We start from the raw sequence: 19,760 nt of genomic DNA, 5'->3' as shown, positions 1-19,760 counted from the left end.
TGATTTTGAACTCTGTTCCACATTTTTCTCTGACTATATCCAGGACCTTTGAGAGCAGTGGTGGTAGCCAGCCACCATCTAGTTCTACTGGTCTCAGGGTTGTGGAGGCTCATATGGGCATGGATCATTAGTCTGTTGGACTAATTGTTTCCATAAATCTTTGGTTTTCTTCCCTCCTCTTTCCTGTTTGGGGTGGGGGCAGGAAGACCCATAGTTGCACTTAAATGGCCCAGTAAATGTCCGTCTTTTGTTTTAAAGGTCCGTCTTTTGTTTTAAAGGTTTTGTCCGTCTTTTTGTTTTAAAGGTTTTGTGTGTGGGTTACTTTGTCGGTCTTTTGTTTTAAAGGTTTTGTCCGTCTTTTGTTTTAAAGGTTTTGCGTGTGGGTTACTTTGTAAAAGGATCATTCTTGTTTGTCAGAATAAGCAACATCATCGAGAAGCGGGATAACAGGGGCTTCGCGGGGAGACGCACAAGATGCAAGCTTGTAGCTCAGCCAAGGACCAGCCGGTCCGGGGATTGGCTAGCTCGAGGCCAGATCCCACGGTTACGAGGCCGGCTAGAGGAGGCAGGAAGGTCCCGCCCTCGACACCTCGCCGGCCAATGGCTGCGCGGCCCGAGCGTGGCGGGAGGCAGGGGCGGGGCTCGCCGCGCGCGCGGCTTAAGTAGCGGCTGCGTGGTGCTCCGGCCTGTTTGCCGCGGGCAGCGCTCCTCCCTCGGTGTTTGGACCGGGACGTCCCAGGACGCGCCCGGCTCTTTTTCTCCTCAGAACCATGTCCAGGCAGGAAAGAAGCGACCACACCTCCTCCAGGGCCGTTTCTGCCCGGCGGAGCTCGGCCATGTCTTGGGCTCCGGAGCGGAGGCCGGCGGAGGAGGAGACGAGTCGCAGAGGTCGCGGGGCGCGGAGAGGCGGCCGAGGCGGCGGCGGCTGGAGGGACACCGCCAGCCCCCCCGAGTCCCCGCCCGCCGATCCCGAGGAGCCGCCGCTGTGTTTCCGACTGAGGAACAGCCTAGTGGGCGCGGTGATCGGTGAGAGCGCACGGAGGGTGGGTGGGGCCGGGGGCGGGGCCGGGCGCGGACATCTCCGCCCCACACTCCTCGCCTCCAATCAGCTCCCACGGGGTGAGCGTGCGGGCGCCCTCTCCCGGTGGGGTTTCTGAGACCCGTGCTGAAAGGATGTCACGTCGGGCACCTTTTCGTCGTTTTCAAATGCCTTGTTTTGGGAACGCAGTTAGAGGATTTACAGGCCGGGAGCATGTGAAATATGGCAGGTATGGCACGTGCCCTGGGTGCCACCTGAAGTGGGGGCGGGGGGGGGCACAGCAAGCAGTGTCTGAATCACCTCAGATTTCATTGTCAGCTGGGAGAGCTCATGCAGCACGTTACAACTACCACTGGGCGTATCAGAGCCTCTGCGGTCAAGGCGGTCTGCGTGACCTTGCTCTGTTACGTGTAGACAGAAGAAAGTGTTATTTTTAAAAAAAGACATCATTTTAGACCAATTTTCAATGCCGATAGCAAGGGAAGTGCAGTTGTCATTTTCCTGTAGTGCCATGTGTGTTAAATAAAAGATGAGCAAGCTTGGCTTGTATTTTTCAGTGGATGTTATAGTCAAGTTCTCTAAAAGATCAGATGTCTGTACACCTGTGTTTGTAATGCCTTCGTTCAGACTGCTAAAACATCGAGATTTTGGCAGCTTACCCTAAAATGAACCACAGCACTGTACTAAAATTAATCTCTGCTTGAGCACCATTTAGCAACAGAAAGAAGGTATAAAATATTATTGTAGGACTGTGTAAGCATTAGGCATATCTTGTATTTTACATTTGGTACCTTCCCTTCTGGAAATAGGGATGCTTTTTCTTTAATACAGCTTATATTTTACAGGGTTTGTTTTGTTTTAAGAAAAGTAGTTCAAAAGGAAGATTTGATCCTTTAGTTGAGATTAAAACTGAAATGATAAATAGTAACAATTTTGCTTTTGTCCTCAAAGCTTTACCTTAAATTTTTTTTTTTAAGCTATTGCTTGGAAAAGGAACAAATGTTGTAGGCTAATTGCTAGGCCTGCTAGAAATTCATTGGCCCCTCTGGAGGCTCAAGCTCAAGGATGTGAATGAGGCCAACAGTCTGCAGTGACTCCCCTCAGCCCTTAGGCCAGGTCTGCAGGCACTTGGTGAGCACTTGCGAAGGGCTGCTGATCACCCCATTGGCTTAAAGGTGGATCCCATTAATGTTTGCATGGGCTGATATAAAACAGCCTTCTCTTTCTGTGGGGAAAGATTCTCTTTCTGTCACGTCACCAAGATTTGGATTAGAAAGCTCCTGCTTTCAGCTTCCGAGTGGAATGTGGTTATTGGACCCTGAGAGCCTTTGGGCAATTTAGGGGAAAACAAGAGAAGCTTTTAAAGCGAGTTGATAAATCCCCTTTGTTGGTTTAAATTTATGGCCATATATTCCTTTATTTTTAAAAACAGGCCGTGGTGGGTCAAAAATAAGAGATATCCAAAGTTCAACAAACACCAAAATACAGGTAAGTGATGGATGTGTCGCATCTCCTTCCTAAACCCCAAAAGAGCCTAGTTTATTTCTAACCAAGAATTAGACTCAGCCAGCAGCTAAGACCTACTTCTCTGCTAACATACTGTGGTAAATTAGGTAATGGCCAAGCTGCTGCACGCTGCCATTCTTATCAAGAACTCATCTAAGCTGTGGCCCATTCCAGGTCTAGGTTCTGTGAGTCTTAGAGGGAAAAAAATTTCAAGATAATCTCAATGTACAAGGGACACCTGGGAGGGTAACGAATGTACAAATGTGCTTTATACAATTGATGTAAGTATGGATTGTGATAAGAGTTGTATGAGCCCCCAATACAATGTTTTTTTAAAAAGGACACCTGTCCGGATTTCTTTCTCTAAAACATTGACTTCGCCCTGTCCTCCCAATCTTAGTGCACGTCCATATCATTCACCAAACTGCTAAGCAAAACATCTTACCTTATAACCATGATCTCCGTCTCACTAAGCTCACTCCGACCCAGAGCGCCGCTCTCACTAGCTCTTTCTGCTTCTTGTGCTTCTCCAGAGGACTGTTGTCATGTAAGGTAGCCTCGTCTAACTCTCACTTCTGGTCTTTGACTCCTTGCTGTCCTCCACAGTGACCAAAGCAGCCTCTCTGAGCAGACAGAGCATGTGTTCTTATCCCTCTTCTGCGTAAGAACTTCTTGATATATGTGCTTGACACGATGGATGGATGGATGGATGGATTGTGATAAGAGTTTTATGAAGCCCCAATAAAATGATTAAAAACACAAAAACAACTTCTTGATATATCAGACTCTCCAGAAGTCAAGATTCCTTAAAGTGATCCCCTTATTCTGGCAAATTTGCCGACCTCTCCCCTTCCTCTTCTCACGGTCCCTTTGGTCCCTTTCCCCATTTCGTCTGGAAGACGGTTTACTGCTTCCTCACCCTCTTTCAGGTCAGCTTCCGTCATACTTCCTTAGGAAAATCTAGATGCTCCTCCTCCCCTTCTGAGTTAGGGGTCCCTCACCCGTCCTCTCAGCACCTCATGCTGTTACCATTTCAGCACTTGCAAACTGTTGTGTCTGTGAACACCCCCCCCCCCATGATAAGCTTTGTTTGAATAACCCGCCCAAGATAACTCCTGATTTCCAGTTTCTAGCTAAACATTATTGAATGAGTGAGATTTTAGGAGATTATGCACATTTTAAAATGTTACATTTAGTTTCCATCTTCAAAGGGTGATTATGCCAGCTTTGTTGTAGGCTTAACTTCCACTTGTATGAGTATATTATCGCCTCAAATGAAAACTTTCATTTATAGAGCCTGGCAGTTCAATAAACTCTGGCTTACAGAGCACACAGGTTAATTAATTTCATCCCTACTGTAATTCTGCATAATTAGCCAAATGTTCACTATTACCATTGTATAGATGAGTCAAGTCGGATTCAAAGTCATTGAAACCACATTTCAGATTAATACCTTAGTTGTCTCTCATTATTTCTTTACCTCCTAGCTGGTATAGTCTTTGTAAATTTTACAGATTGCCCTGTTCCTCCATCCAATCAAAAGCTACATCCTAGAGTAAATCTAAATAGCATGTACCTCAAAGATCAGAAATTCAGACATACTGACATCACAATGCATTGTTACTTGATACTTTTATACTGTTTGAAGTGTAGTGATAGCAGAGAAAGGTGGGGGAAGTAAAGAAAGAAAAAGGCAATGGGGCTTTGGTCTCACTCATTTTCCTTCTTCATATCTAGATAATGAAAGGGTATCAGGAGGCCGAAGTCAAAATTTTTGGAAGCAAGGTAAGGCAGACAAAAGCAAAAGCAGTGATAGATACTCTTGTTAAAAGACAAGAAGAAAACTACAGTTCAGATTCCAGAGTTGGTAAGTAATTGTTACCTACTGAAACCCTTTTAGAATTTTAAGATTTCTTTGAATGTTATGAGCCTCTAATAGTTGAGTCCTTTGCAGATACAAAGCCTTAGATTTTCATCAAGGAATCTGGACTGTTACGTATTTGTATTAATATAAATCCTTTTTCTGTCAAAGCCCAGAATACTCCAAAAATGAGTTGAAATCTCTGTGATTAAGCATAGTACCTTTACTTTTACTCCAAAGAGCTGGGGGTGGGGAAACAACCTTTGTGTACAACTCATATTCATGTATTAATCTGGTAAGCATAGTTCTGCCTCTGTGAATGACTTTTACTGAAAGTTTTGCCCTATCACCTACCCCCTTTGGGAAAATAGTGTCCACTCACTTAAGAGTTTAGTCTGTATGAATCAACAATTTGTGTATTGTGGTCTGAAGCCGGCCAATACTTGTATAATTTCCTTTTCCAACATTGTTTTAAATTCTATACCACTGGCTAAATTAATGACATTATCAGTAGAACTGCTTTACACCCTAAGAGGGTGATTGATAATGTGCTATAACATAAAATGATAATAAGGTCTCTAAAGAGAGCCTGAAGTGTCAGCTAAGCCCATGGGAAATGGGCACACATGGCATACATGGAAAATGTTTGCCAGCTTGCCCTATCCAAGCCCAAAATAAATGATCAAGTCCACATCCAAAGAGGGGGTGGAATCAGAGCTTAAATTGTGAAAACCCAGTTTTCAAAAAGCTGTGTATGACCATGGAAGCCCCAAATCCATTGACAGGGTCCCCACATGTATTACACCTCTATTGAACCCCACTGACCGTAGACCAGGTCATCACAGGTGAAGAACCTAGCTACCATGCAGAGTGCATTGGAAAGTGGCTTATTGCTGATGCACTAAGGTTGAAAAGTAACGCCTTTTAACCCATTTAAAATGTATTTTAGTTTTTAATGTATTTTGCTTTCTTTCCTATTGAAGTTTTTCTCTGTTTTACTTTGTTGTTATTGTTGTTTTGTGTGTTTTTGCATGTTTTTCTGTCTATGCAACCAGGATAGGTAATCTATGCAACCAGGATAGGTAAATCTATAGAGACAGTAGCCTGATTAAGGTTCCTTTCAGGTGTGGCAGGGGAGGTTGGGGGGAAGCGGGGAGCTAATAACAATGAGAATACAAGAAAGAAAAAAGTGTTCTAAAATTGACTAGTGACAATTGTAGAACTCTTATTAATATGGTTGAACTCCTATTAATATGTATGATGTGTGAATTATATTCTGATAAAATGGTTAAATAAATACACCTCGGTATTAATTGTAGATCAAGAATTAATACTGACATCTGATTTTTGGTCTCTTCACTAATTGGACTTTGAAAAATATGTACCACATATACTCGAGTATAAGCCGACCGAATATCAGCTGAGGCACCTAATTTTACCACAAAAACTGCATAAAAATGTGCTGGAAAACTCGGCTTATACATGAGTAAATACGGTAGTTACTTGTTATTTTAAAATTTTCCAGTCTAGTTAGAGTAAAAAATCTAGGGGAAAAGCCATCACTGAACCACATCCAGAAGCATCCTGGAAGTAAAAGTCCAGAAATGTGGGTTCAGTTTGCGGAGTTGCCGGTAGCTCAGTGTTTCCTGAGATGGAACTTAAACCTGTCATAGGTCCCATTTCCTCATCTGCTAGCCCAGGATGACAGCTGCTTCACAGGACTAGTATGAAGATCAAGCAGTGCAGGGGATACGTTTTAGCACACACTGAACTCTCATTCTATTTCCCGCTCATCTCCTGTTAATTTAAAAACCACAACAACTTCCTGTTTCATGAATGTGTTGATTCATGAATGTGTTGATAGCGAAAACCATACGGGAATCAGCCCAGCATGGTAGTACAAACAAACTCCTATGTTATATTTCAGGCAGTATCGTCAGGAAATTGTAACATAACTTTGGGGGTTATGTATTGGCCAGATTTGTTTATGAGCTTATGTAATTCAGTAACTATTCTTAGCACATCTCGTTGCATTTGAACCTTTAGCTGGAAGAACTGTGAGCACAGATGACCATGTGGACACAGAGGATGAGATAGACTGGGACCAAATTCGAGAAGATGCTTTGAAATGGAAAAAGCAGAAGTGGGCAGGTTAGTGTTGGTTGTATCATAACATTTCCCTGTGTGGTTGGTGGTTTCATTGAACTGGAGTGCCGATCTCCTGTAAAATGACTATGCCTTTTAGTTTTAGTGAGAAAACCTGTATGGAAAATGACGGCAGGGAAGTTAACATCCTGCATATTAAGTCCCTTGGTCATGATAGTTTCTGTATCTGGTTATTTAAGCTATTAATGAAATTTTAAAATGTTAACCTCATTTATTCCTTCTTATATTTGAGGTGACTCCCTTTGAAATGGCAAGAACATTAGACCCAAGGAAAATAAGTACACTCACCAGAAGTTAATTTTTTGTTGGGATTGATCAAAAATTGGTCTTTGAGTGCTCTGGTTGACAGGGATCAAACAAAAATTGGAAATAATAAATGATGAGAAAGAAATTAGCATAACAGTTCCTTGAAGAGAGAATGTTTGTATTTTCTTTTTAAATGAGATGTCTCACTTGGAATGCTACGTGTAGGGTATAAGGTTTACGGTAAATTTTGGCTATCAGAACAAGGCAGCAATAGAGCATCTTCCATTTTAAACTCATGAAAAAGCTAACGCTAACAAGTAACCAAAGTACTAAAAATGACTGGTGTCACTGTCTAGATCACACCCGTGCATGCTGTTTCCAGTGCCACCTTGACATTATAGGTGTTGGGCATGGTGGACCGCGGGGCCAGGGAAACGAGTTCTGATAGGTGTTTAAAAAGAAAAGGGAGGGAGAGGGGAAAAAAGGAAACCGAGCTGATTCCAGGAACCCAAGTGGAAGACGAATTTTGAGAATGACGAGGGCAATGAATGTATAAGGGTGCTTTCCTTAATTGATGTATGTATGGATTGTGATAAGAGTTGTATGAGCCCCAATAAAAAGATTTATTAAATTAAAACAAAAGAAAAGGAAAAGCAAAAAGAAGTAGCTTTAGAGTATAGAATAAGAATATACAACTATTCTCTAAAATGGAATGCATTTTAAAGAAAAGATAAAAATGTCTACAATGTTCGAGATATCATTGATCAGTTATGGAGGTTCTACTATTTTGTAAAGTGTGCTTTCTTTTCATTTGAACCCCAATTTTAAAGATTTCTTTTTTGGGGAAAAAATGTAATTAAAAAGAAACTCCAAAGGAGATTGTTTAGAGATATGCACACTGTCCATCGTAAGCTATAGGAATATAGGATAAGCTTAGAATATATATATTTTAGTGTGACAACGATAACTTAAAATAAGTGTTAAAGAGGTACAACAATAATATTTTATCCGAATTCATTTGTGATATTTCTCTCTCTCCAAGACTTGCCTCCAATTAAGAAAAACTTTTATGTAGAGTCAGCAGAAACAAGCTCAATGTCACAAGTGCAGATAGACACTTGGAGGTGGGTACTTTTGTTTTCATTACCTCCGTAAGTAAGCTGCTATGTAATTGCGCTGTTAGTATGAAATTAACTCTTCCTTCAGGAAAACATTGGAAATAGCTGCCTTTGGAGATTATGCTTTTCATATTTATCCAAATAAAAACTTCCTTCCTACAGTAATGGTTGCACCATTGAATTAATGTAATTGATGTCACAAAATTGTTCAGGTGAAAAACATGAAATTGGTAAATGTTGAGTTACATATTTATTTACAACAATGAAGACAACTTGATTTCTATCAGGCATCAAAGACCCAGAACAAAAAATCATATCAATGTGAATGAGGGGGAATGCAGAGTGGAGACCCAAAGCCCTGCTGTAGGCAACTGGACATCCCTTACAGAAGGGTCACAAGGAAGAGACGAGCCAATCAGGGTGCAGGATAGCACTGATGAAACATACAACTTTCCTCTAGTTCTTTAGTGCTTCTTCCCCCCCCCACTATCATGACCACAATTCTACCTTACAAATCGAGCTAGAGCAGAGCATTTACACTGGTACAGACAAGAACTGGAAACACAGGGAATCCAGGACAGATAAACCCCTCAGGACCAATAATGAGAATAGAGATAACAAGAGGGTAAGGGGAAAATGGGAGGAGAAAGGGGGAACCGATCACAATGATCTACATATAACCCTCTCCCAGAGGGACAGACAACAGTAAAGTGGATGCAGGGAGACATCGGTCCACATAAGACATGAAAAAATAATTTACAAATTATAAAGGGTTCATGGGGGAGGGAGGGAGGGAGAGGAAAAATGAGGAGCAGATACCAAGGGCTCAACTAGAAAGAAAATGTGTTGAAAATGATGACGGCAACAAATGTACAAATATGCTTGACAAAATGGATGTATGTATGGATTATGATAAGAGCTGTATGAGCCTCTAATAAAATGATTTAAAGAAAATAAAATAATGTAATTTCATGGTACAAGGGACAAAAGTTCCCAAACTTAATTGGTCTACCTCCCTTTTCCAGAAAGGAAAAAAAAAAAATTACTCCGTGTGCTCCTAGCAAGTAAAAACTTGTACTATAGCTCATCCCCCAGGATAAATTGTGTGCCCTCTGCCTTTGCAGCCCTCTGCTGGGTCTCTCCAGCGCCGATGGTGAGGAGTGTCACCCACATTGGGAAACATGGACTCAGAAGCTTACTTTTTAACTGTTATAAAATGACAAGAAATTGATCTTCTGAGTGTTGGCATAATTTCCCAAAGTCTTTAAAACTTGTTATCGTGTGTGTGTGTGTGTGTGTGTGTGTGTGTGTGTGTAAAATAAAGCTAAGTTTTAGTTATTCTAGGGGTAGAGTAAAGCTCAGAGATAGGGCAAGTGACAAATCTTATTCTGTCAAGTTAGAATAATTTCCACTTTGTAGAATTTTTTTATGAGTAATTAAGCAAATGTGTGAACTCCAATACAGATTCTGGGACAGTGTAATCCCTCAAGGGTTAATGAAATCTGACGTTGAATTATGAAGCTATTTCTAGGCTTCATTCTTTATCATCTTCTACCCATGAGATTTCCATTGCTCCATCATACTATGCAAGTTTTATTTCCCTCCTTCACCTCTGCAACTATTCTCAGAGAAGAGGAAGAAATATGTTTCTAGTTGTTAGTTATTACACTTTACTGTCCTTTTCTATGACCATCTATTTTAACCCGTCACAATGGACTTTCTAGATATTACCCGAACTAATTTTTAGGGAAAGTACAATGACTGCAGTCACTGAATCTTTGCTCTTTCTCTTATTTTTTAAAGGAGAGAAAATTTTAATGTAATGTGTGATGACTTGAAGGATGGTGAAAAACGCCCTATCCCTAATCCTACCTGTAAATTTGAGGATGCTTTTAAAAGTTACCCCGAAGTTATGGAAAACATAAAAAGGGCAGGCTTTCAAAGTCCAACGCCAATTCAGGTATGAGTTCCGCATTCTGATACTTCGCTCGGAGCCTGTTTCCATCGAGCAAATGCTAATTCTGCGGGTTTCCGTGCAGAACAGCGTGCTCCCCAGGGCTTGGTGACCTGTGATGGTCACACAGCAAGCACTAGAGAGTTCTTCGCTGGTGCTTCTGGGTGGGTCTGAGCTCTCCACCTTTTAGGTTAGCTGTTGAGCACAAACTTTGTGCCACCCACGGATACGATCCGTGTAGACATTTGTCGAAAGAATTCTTGGCTTGGGAGAGGAGAGACACTTGGCAGAAAGAGGTGTGTTTTTTGTTTTAATGTTTATTATTCTGTTTCAGTCCCAGGCATGGCCAATAGTTCTTCAAGGAATAGATCTAATAGGAGTAGCCCAAACTGGAACCGGGAAGACGTTGTCCTATTTAATGCCTGGATTTATTCATCTTGACTCTCAACCAGTGTAAGATTCCCTATGATTGGGTTCTCCTTTAGTGGTTGAATGGATATACTGTTGTTGTTGCTGGATGTCATCGACACAGGTCAGACTCATAGTGAGCCAATGGACAACAGAACACAAGACCCTCCCGTCTTGTCCCATCCTCACAGTGTGTCATGGGTTTGAACACACTGTTGCAGCCACTGGATCATTCTGTTCACTGAGTCTTCTTTTTTGCTGATTTTCTACTTTACCAAATATGATGTCCTTCTCTAGGAACTGGTCCTTCCTGTTAATAGTCCAAAGTCCATGAGTCGAAATTCTCACCACTGTCACTTTTTTTAAAAAATTATTTTTTAGGGGCTCATACAACTCTTATCACAATCCATACATACATCAATTGTGTAAAGCACATTTGTACATTTGTTGCCCTCGTCATTCTCAAAACATTTGCTCTCCACTTAAGCCCCTGTCATCAGCTCCTCATTTTTTCTCCTCCCGACTCCCTCATGAACCCTTGATGATTTATAAATTATTATTTTATCATATCTTTCCCTGTCCCACGTCTCACTTCACCCACTTTTCTGTTGTCCGTCCCCCAGGGAGGAAGTCATATGTAGATCCTTGAAATCGGTTCCCTTTCCAACCCACCCTCCCTACGCCCTCCCAGTATCACCCCTCACACCAATGGTCCTGAGGGGATCATCCGCCCTGGCTTCCCTGTGTTTCCAGTTCCCATCCGTACATCTCTGGTCTAGCCAGACTTGCAAGGTAGGATTCGAATCATGACAGTGTGTGTGTGGAGAGGGCAGGAAGCATTTAGGAACTAAAGGAAAGTTGTACTTTTCATTGTTGCTACGTCATACCCAAGACTGTTCTGTAAGGGGATGTCCAGTGGGCTTTGGGTCTCCACTCCGCACTCTCCCTCTAATTCACTATGGTAAGATTTTTTGTTATGATGATGCTTGATACCCGATCCCTTCGACACCTCATGATTGCCCAGGCTGGTGTGCTTCTTCCATGTGGGCTTTGTTGCTTATGTGCTAGATGGCCACTTGTTTACCTTCAAGACTTTAAGATCCCAGACGCTATATCTTTGGATAGCCAGACACCATCAGCTTTCTTCACCACATTTGGTTGTTCACCCTCTTTGTCTTCAGCAGTTGTCTCGGGAAGGTGAGCATCATAGAATGCCAATTTAATAGAAAAAAGTATTCTTGCATTGAGGGAGTACTTGAATGGAGGCCCAATGTCCTTCTGCTACCTTAATACTAAACTTATAAATATATGCACATAGATATATTTCCCCATCCTCATATATGAATATATTTGAATATGTGCATATCTTTATCTAGACCTCTATAAATGCCTTTTGCCTCCCAGCTCTTTCCTCTATTTCCTTTGACTTTCCTCCTGTCCCACTATCATGCTCAGTCCCCACCAGGGTTTCAGCAATTCCTCTTGGTTACATTACCCTAGATAGATCATGCCCTACCAGTCCTCCCACACCCGCCTCACCACCGATTTGAATCACTTGTTGTTCCCTTGTCCCTGGGTTTATTAACACCACTACCTTTCCCACCACTTCCCCCTCTCCCATGTCCTCCCGGAACTGTCGGTCCCATTGTTTTCTCCTCCAAATGTTCATCCAGCCTATCTTATTTAGACAGACCTGCGGAGATAATAACATGCACAAAAACAGTACAGCAAAACCAAGCAACAATATGCAACAAAACAACAAACCAATGACAAAACAAGAAAGAAAAGCTTGTAGTTAGTTCAAGGATCGTTTGTTGGCCTTTAGGAGTGTTTTCCAGTCCAGTCTGTTTTGGCACCATGCCCTGGCCCCAAAGTCTACCTTCAGCATTCCCTGGGGACCTCGCCACTCCATTCCCTAGCTGTTCTGTTGCACCCCCTTAGTGTTTTGCCTTGGTATGGAGGGATCCAATCAGGTGGAATTCCCACACTGTGTCTCTGGTGTTGTTCCCTACAGGGCTATGGGTCAGTGAGGGATGTCATGTCTCTCAGTGGGGCCGGCCATATGGTGTAGTAGATCAGTTTTCTATCCAGAAATTCATACACATTTTGTTGCATGTCATTGACTGCCATTCCTACGCCTAAGATTCCACTTCTTCCACATACTGCCATATCTTGGAGCCTTGTCCATTGGTGCTTTCAGTGCAGCTTTGACTTCTTCATTCAGTACTCTCAGTTCTTGAGCATGTGCTGTCTCTTGAAATGGCTGAACATTGACCAGCTGTTTGTTTTTATTTTTTGGTACCAATGATGATATATATTCCTTCTGTCTTTTGTTGCTTCCTGAGTAATTCGCTATTTTATCCACAGTATTCTTCAGAATTGGTAGCTGAGGCTTGAGAGGTGTGCAGCATGCTGTTCTCTTTGGGTTTTCTAACTCCATGTCTTTTATTTTAACACATAGTCTTCTCAAGATGTCCATTGAAGCTTTCTGCTCAGCTTTCGACTTTACCATTGCTTCCATTTGCTTGAGCTAATAATTTTCTTAGCTTCACACCTTATATAGTTTACATTCTGATTATTAGTGGATGTTTGAAGCTATTCTCATTTGAGTCACGGCATTGGCAAATAAAGACCCCAGTTGTACTGTCAACATCATTTAGGTTGAACCTACTTTGAGGAAGCAGCTCGTCTCCAGTTATATTTTGAGTGCCTTCCAATATGAGGAAGCCCTTGTGGCATAGTGGTTACACACTGGCCTGTGAAGCGCAAGCTCAACAGTTCGAAACCACCAGCTGCTCTGAGAGAGGAAGATGAGGCCTTCTATATCCATAAAGAGCTACAGTCTTGGAAACCTACAGGGACAGTGCTGCTCTGACCTTTAGGATCACCACGAGTTGTAGTTGACTTCATGGCAGTGAGTTTGGTTTGGTTCCAATCTGAGGGGTTCATCTCTGAACATAGCAGAACATGTTCAGTTGCTAGTCTGAAGCATATCAGTGGCTGCCTTAGTCTGCAAGCTCTGTTGAGACCCGTTCTCCATGAGTGACCCTGCTGTGTTTGAAGAATCAGTCACATAGCTTCCCGCATCACAGCAACACACAAAACAACAGACTTGACAGATGCTATAGAGATAGACACCAGAAATGCAATTAAGTTTGCTTTCATCTGTTACGTTGGTCAGAAATAAAGGGGTCAATGCTACACACCAATAAAAAAAGATAATGTGTGAAACGTCTTATACTGTGGATGAATCGGAAGGACATTATGCGAGTGAGAGCTGTTGATCAAAAAGGACAGATACTGTGTGATCTCACTTTTTCAAAAAGACAGAAATAGATAATCATACAGAAATGAGCAATTCTTAGTACCACTCTTTGGAAAGAGAAGGAGGGGAAATCTCTCTCTAGACAATGACACTTATTATTTTTGTCATTGAGAAAAGCTCTACCAAATATTAGTGAAGTGTGCAAAGCTTGACAGATGTTGAAGATGATACTAAAATAAATAAGATTAAGGGACATTATTTATACATGTTATGGTATATGCATATTTGTGTGTACTGGTACATAATAAAAACAAGATGATAACTGGAATAGGTAAAATCATGGGGAGATTTAGAAGAGGCCAAATAAGCCCTTTCAGCATGCAGGATGATGTAGGAGTTGGATTCTTGCCAGGACTGTTGCGGCGATCTGACAGGCTGCCATCTTTGAGCCCAGCAACACTGGTTTCATTGTCTACCCTCTAGAGCACTGCTTCTCAACCTTCCTCGTGCCGCCACCCTTTCATACAGTCCCACATGCTGTGGTGACCCCCCCACCATAAAACTATTTTCATTGCTATTTCATAACCAATTTTGCTGCTGTTATGAATCGGGTGACCCCTGTGAAAGGTTCGTTCGATCTCCAGAGTGGTCGTGACCCACAGGTTCAGAACTGCTGCTGTAGAGATTTGGTTGTTCCACCGTGCACACACGCCCCTTGTTTCCTAAGAGGGACAGTGAGTTTCTAGCAGGGTGTTAACCCATAATGTTCAGAACCAGTTTGAAACTCTGCTTTGAACTAAAACCACTACCCGAGGTCACCTTTTGGCTAACTAACAGATTCATATGATAACCCAAAACTCCAAACACACTGCCATTGAGTCAGTTTTGACTATAGTGACCCTATAGGACAGGATAGAACTGCCCCTTTGGATTTCTGAAACTTGAAATCTTTATAGGATTTGACAGCCTCGTCTTTCAGAAAGCAGCTGGTGGGTTTGAACTGCTGACCTATGGTTAACCGCTCAGTACAAAGCCTGGTGGCACCCAGGGCAACCTTTAATAAAAGATTCATAAAATAAACAATATCACATGTGACCTTGTTGTTATTTTTAATTATTTATGAGCCTAAATAGTCAACATTCACCCTAAAGCAAAAATGAGGCGGTCAAGGAGGATTGTGAACTAGATTAATGAAAATGGGCGACCAGAATGGAAAACTGCTAGAAGGTTCACACAATGTGGGAAGTGTAACCAATGTCATTGAAAAACTTGTACCATATGAGAACCTAATTTGCTGAGTACTTTTCACCCAAAACATAATAAAATATGCTTTATAACATCATATAATAAATGAAACAAGCAATCAGCTAAAGGAGTACAAAAATGCTGCCTTGAGCTTTACACCCTTTAAGGATCTGTCTACCTGGGAACAAGATGAGAGTATCGCCCCATGGCTGAGCTCGGAACACGGGGGGGCAACCGGTGTATGTTAGTGGGGGAGGGGAAGCCCAGACGAGCACGGGAGAATGGTCCCACAGCTCCACGAACATCATTGGTGCCACTACCCAGCACATGGAGAAAGGGTTGAGCTGGAGCTGCTTTCCTGCGTCTGTGCTTTGTTTTCTTTTCCGCTGTGTTTAGTCTTGACCTGAGGCCCTTCCCAGGTGGCAGCACTGGGTGCCTAACCCAGAGCACATTGCTCCATGCTCACCTAGGAAAAAATGTGAAGGCTCCGCACTGCCAAACGTAATTCCAGGGTTTTTTGGGGTACCCCCTAGTGTTTTTTTTACAAACAAATGAAATCCTGATGTTAATAATATCCTTTCAACTTTTTCACGTTTATTCCAGAGCCAGATGTATGTACCAAAAGATGCTGCCTATGGCTCTTGAACCGGTTTGTAGACCCTTCCCCTGAGAACAGTCGGTAGGAGCTCAAAAGGGCAGCACTTTCCCCGGGAGAAAGCTCAGAAGGCCAGGGGTAGGAAAGAAGAATTCAGGAAAATGGGAAATGAAGTAGAGCACTATTATATTGTAGGGGTTACACCAGGGACACAAAAGGAAAAACGATTTAGTTCTGTGAACTTTCATCCAAATCACTATTAAAATTAAAAACGAAGTGCAAATTGACAAGAATATTTTAGAGGCAGGAACAGGTAATAGCTACTAAAAGCTTTGAGAGTGGGAACAAATGTTAGTCCAAATTATGTAAGTTGTTCATCCAATGGGACATTTTTGAGAGAATGCTCCCCACCAGAAAATAAAGGCCATGTTCATTGAAACTCATCTGGACATTGAAGGAGCCCTGGGGCCAGAGAGGTTAAGTGCTAACCCAGAGGTCAGCAATTTGAACTTGCAGCCACTCCAGGGGACAAAGGTGTGGAAGCCTGCTTCTGGGATCATTTACATTCTTGGAAGCTCTGTGAGGCAGTTCTGTGTTCTACAAGCATGCTGCAAATCAGAATTGACTTGATGGTAGTGGGTTTATTTTTTTAATCTTAAGTTTTAAATCTTAAGTAATCTCAATTAAATCTTTGAAAATAACAAACATTTTAAGGGGAAGTTTTTTTTTTTGACATTTCTCGATATCAGCTACTTAAAATTTTTTCTTTTTAGGCATGGTGGATCAGTAATTAGTAAATCAAAGTCCATGTATACTTAAGTAACATTTTTTGTTATATACCTTACAAAAGGTGTAAAGATGACTGACATTGCTACAAATGTTCAAAGAACTGAATCCATATGTTTCTGAGGCAGATGATTTTATATTAATTATTGTTTTCTCTCCAAAGAGCTAGAGATAAAAGATTTGGACCTGGCATGCTAGTCCTTACGCCTACTAGAGAATTAGCTGTTCAGGTGGAAGCGGAATGTTCTAAGTATTCATATAAAGGTCTTAAAAGGTAAGCACGATCCTTGGCCATTACGGAACCCATGTTAGATTGTGTTCATCCTTGTAGCTCAATGAATTCTAAAGTTCACTGCCATTGAGTCGATTCCTACTTATAGCGGCCCCGAGCAGAATTATCTTAAGTTTTCCAAGACTTTAAATCTTTACAGGATCAGATAGCCTCATTTTGCTCACACGGAGTTGCTGGTGGGTTTGAACTGCTGCAACTGGTTAGCAGGTCTGTGTTAGCACACTATACCACCGGGGCTCCTTGTCCTTTCATACGTCCTCCTTATTTAGAGAGACTGGTCGGCTCAGTGTGGGTCAGATATTTCTCTGTAATCAGGTAATAATGATACAAATTTCTCTCTTTGTGGCCCACCCTGAAGTTGATGGTGACAGATAATTATCAGAAAGGGCCCCATAGGACCAGCAGTGTCTCTTCTCCTGTTTAAGATTTCTCTTCTGTTACCCTTTATATGGTTGTATACCCAAAGTACCGACATTGGTTGGGATGCTGGGTTGTGAGGGGATATTTGCATGCATGTGAACTTTGGATATTTTTGTTATTGTCATTAAGTGTTTGTATATATGGTGGTGGAGATAGAGATGGACAAATCCAAGACCTTACAAAAGGTGTGGATATCATTATTGCCACTCCTGGACGATTGAATGATCTGCAAATGAATAATTTCGTCAACCTGAAAAGCATAACCTATTTGGTAATTATGGAGTAGTAGGGGATGTGGGATGCTGGGAGGGAGAAAACCTAAAGTATTAATATATCTTTTATTTTACTTCTTTAGAATGCCCGTTTTGGGCTCTAGTAGTATTTCCCACCACCACCCCTAGCAAGTTAAAATAGGATTTGGAAAGATAGTTCACATTTATTTTAGACATTTTGGGAAATGTAGCAGCGCAAAAAATTAAAATCCATTTTAATAATTTAGACATTAATTTTTATTAAATAGATTATTAACAATAAAAACACTTAACTAAAAATCAACCTATGCTACTTATAACTATAGATGGCTTAGTTGATCTCTGAAGCTTCTTAAAAATGGAACTTTTTTTTTTTTTAAATGAAACTTTTCATAAAGAATGGAACCACTTAGGAAGTGCTTGTACGTGTGGCTTTGGGACTAAAGAAGCTCGAACGCTAACGCTGATTACAGCCCGTGTGAGCATGAGAAGTGGGGGGTTCATTTAATTTCTGCAGCATAGCTCACGGGGAATAAGAAAGCTTGCATTAACTTTGTATTCATAAAGAGAAAACATAAGGTCGCCACCTTCTTCATTTTTAATGTAGGTTTTAGATGAAGCAGACAAGATGCTGGACATGGGATTTGAACCCCAGATAATGAAGATTTTATTAGATGTGCGTCCAGACAGGCAGACTATTATGACAAGGTAAGCACATACCTAATTGTAACTCAGGGCCATTGAATCAATGCTGATTCATAGTGACCCCCTGTGAGTTTCCGAGACTGTTTACAGGGGTAGAAAGGTCCAGTCTTTCTCGGGGGAAACTGTTGGTGGTTTTCAGTTGACGACCTTGCACATTGCAGCCCAACTCGTAACCACTATACCACCAGGGCTCTAAATACCTAATTATTGTCGGTGAAATAGAAAGCAGTGCATTAGCCAATCACAAAAGGACAGATACTGAATGAGACCACAGCTATATGAACAGACACCAAGACAAACGAGGCTTCTACTCTCGTCTTCTGCTCTTCTCGTCCAGTTTCCCAGGGACGGAGTAACATGCTAATTTGAGCTCATGACCTACAAACCACCCTCTTACTTGTACATCTCAGAACCACTAACCGAGAAGGCCTCATCTGAACTGGGTTGGGTCCCCGGGATGCAAAGAGAATGGAAAGACCAATCAGTTACTGCCATAAACGTAGTCTACCATCGTCTCAAATGAACAGTTACTCCTACAAGAGTGATTAGTCCGCCTTACTGGAAACCCATGTCAAGAGGCGATGGGGGGGATGGCACGTCTGTCTTAGAGAAGGTGTCTGCTTAGGTTGATGGGTAAATGAGGCAAGGCAGCATGCCATTGGGGAAAACACTCAACATGAAGTATATGGACCACCCAGGGGGATAAGCTTGGTATTATGTATATAATCAAGCACTTTTGACCTAGTTTGTATTCAAACTTTGGTGATCCAGGTTGCATATTATAGACAACCAGGACTTCAGACTCTGTCCTTTTGAGGTACACATCTCTCATAGACCAGACCAGAGGATCTGATTTTGAACTCCAACACTGAATTAGACTTAATTTTTTTCTTAGATTTTATCTTAAACACACTGGCAGCAGATTAAAATCCTGAAACACTCACATATAAATAAAGCTTAAATGTCCTATTGTTAGAAGAAGATGACCACCATCCCAAGCATATTGATGTGGAAGTCACTGGGCTTTGGTTAAAAATTCCTGCCTTGGGATTCCCAATAAATGACAAATCAAGACGACCATTTATGTACTATTTTTAGAGCACTAATGAAAGTTTGGCCCTATTTACCTTCGTTAAAGTGTAAACCTTGTCCAGTCACCCAAGTTGTTAATCTCTACAAATCAACAATTCATGTATTTTGATCTAAAACATCGTCATATCCATGAATATTTTTCTTTTTCTCAAGTGTTTAAAATTCTCTACCATTGGCTAAATTGATGTTAACATCAATAGAACTACCCTAAGCACCGTGGGGATAATTTATAATGTCCTTCAATAAAGTATAATGTTTTTTCAAAGTGAACCAGGGACATATGAAGGGGGTACACCCCTCCCCCCAAAAAGAAGAAAGTTCCACACGGCTAAACAAACATTGAGCAACTCACTCTGAGTTAGTGCACCCAGTGGCATCACCTGGGAAGGTTCTCTCTGGTCACAGTGAATTTTTTCGTTAAAGCAGTTTTGCTCGAACCTCGTTTTTTTGTGATGGCCGATTTAAGAGAACAGCATGCAGCTGTGAGATTTTGTTTCCTGCTCAGGAAAAATGCTGCAGAAACTGTTAAACGATGTTGAACACAGCTTGCAAGAACAGCACTATGGGAAAAACTCAAGGTTACGAGTGCTTTTGTCATTTAAAAAATGAAGAAGTGTTGATGAATGGATGAAAATGTCGACAAAATTCATGTGCTTGTGTTCAAAGACCTCAGCGGATCATTGAAGAGATGGGGATATTATCTGGACTGTCTTGGAGCTTGGTTCATCAAATTTTAAGGGAAGATTTGGAAATGAGAAGGATTTGCTGCAAAGTTTGTGCCTTGACTGACCAGCAAAAAAGAACAGAGAAT

General features: G+C 41.6%; 1 protein-coding gene across 1 annotated transcript in view; it reads left to right on the top strand.

Annotated features, from left to right (window-relative positions):
• Positions 1-713: 713 nt before the first annotated feature.
• DDX43 (DEAD-box helicase 43) overlaps positions 714-19,760 on the top strand; it is a 32,500-nt gene continuing 13,453 nt past the window's right edge. Inside the window, exons 1-10 of the mRNA XM_075554897.1 lie at positions 714-1,026; positions 2,472-2,527; positions 4,283-4,412; positions 6,453-6,557; positions 7,861-7,942; positions 9,740-9,896; positions 10,225-10,343; positions 16,353-16,463; positions 17,031-17,172; positions 17,760-17,860. Of these exons, the coding sequence (XP_075411012.1) occupies positions 771-1,026; positions 2,472-2,527; positions 4,283-4,412; positions 6,453-6,557; positions 7,861-7,942; positions 9,740-9,896; positions 10,225-10,343; positions 16,353-16,463; positions 17,031-17,172; positions 17,760-17,860 (1,259 nt within the window). The 5' untranslated portion in view covers positions 714-770. The remainder of the gene's footprint in view (positions 1,027-2,471; positions 2,528-4,282; positions 4,413-6,452; positions 6,558-7,860; positions 7,943-9,739; positions 9,897-10,224; positions 10,344-16,352; positions 16,464-17,030; positions 17,173-17,759; positions 17,861-19,760) is intronic.

The sequence above is a fragment of the Tenrec ecaudatus genome, chromosome 7 (assembly GCF_050624435.1).
Source record: "Tenrec ecaudatus isolate mTenEca1 chromosome 7, mTenEca1.hap1, whole genome shotgun sequence".
NCBI classification, from domain to species: domain Eukaryota; kingdom Metazoa; phylum Chordata; class Mammalia; order Afrosoricida; family Tenrecidae; genus Tenrec; species Tenrec ecaudatus.
The sequence above is the reverse complement of the archived record's forward strand: the minus strand, read 5'-3'. Positions and strand labels throughout refer to the sequence as shown.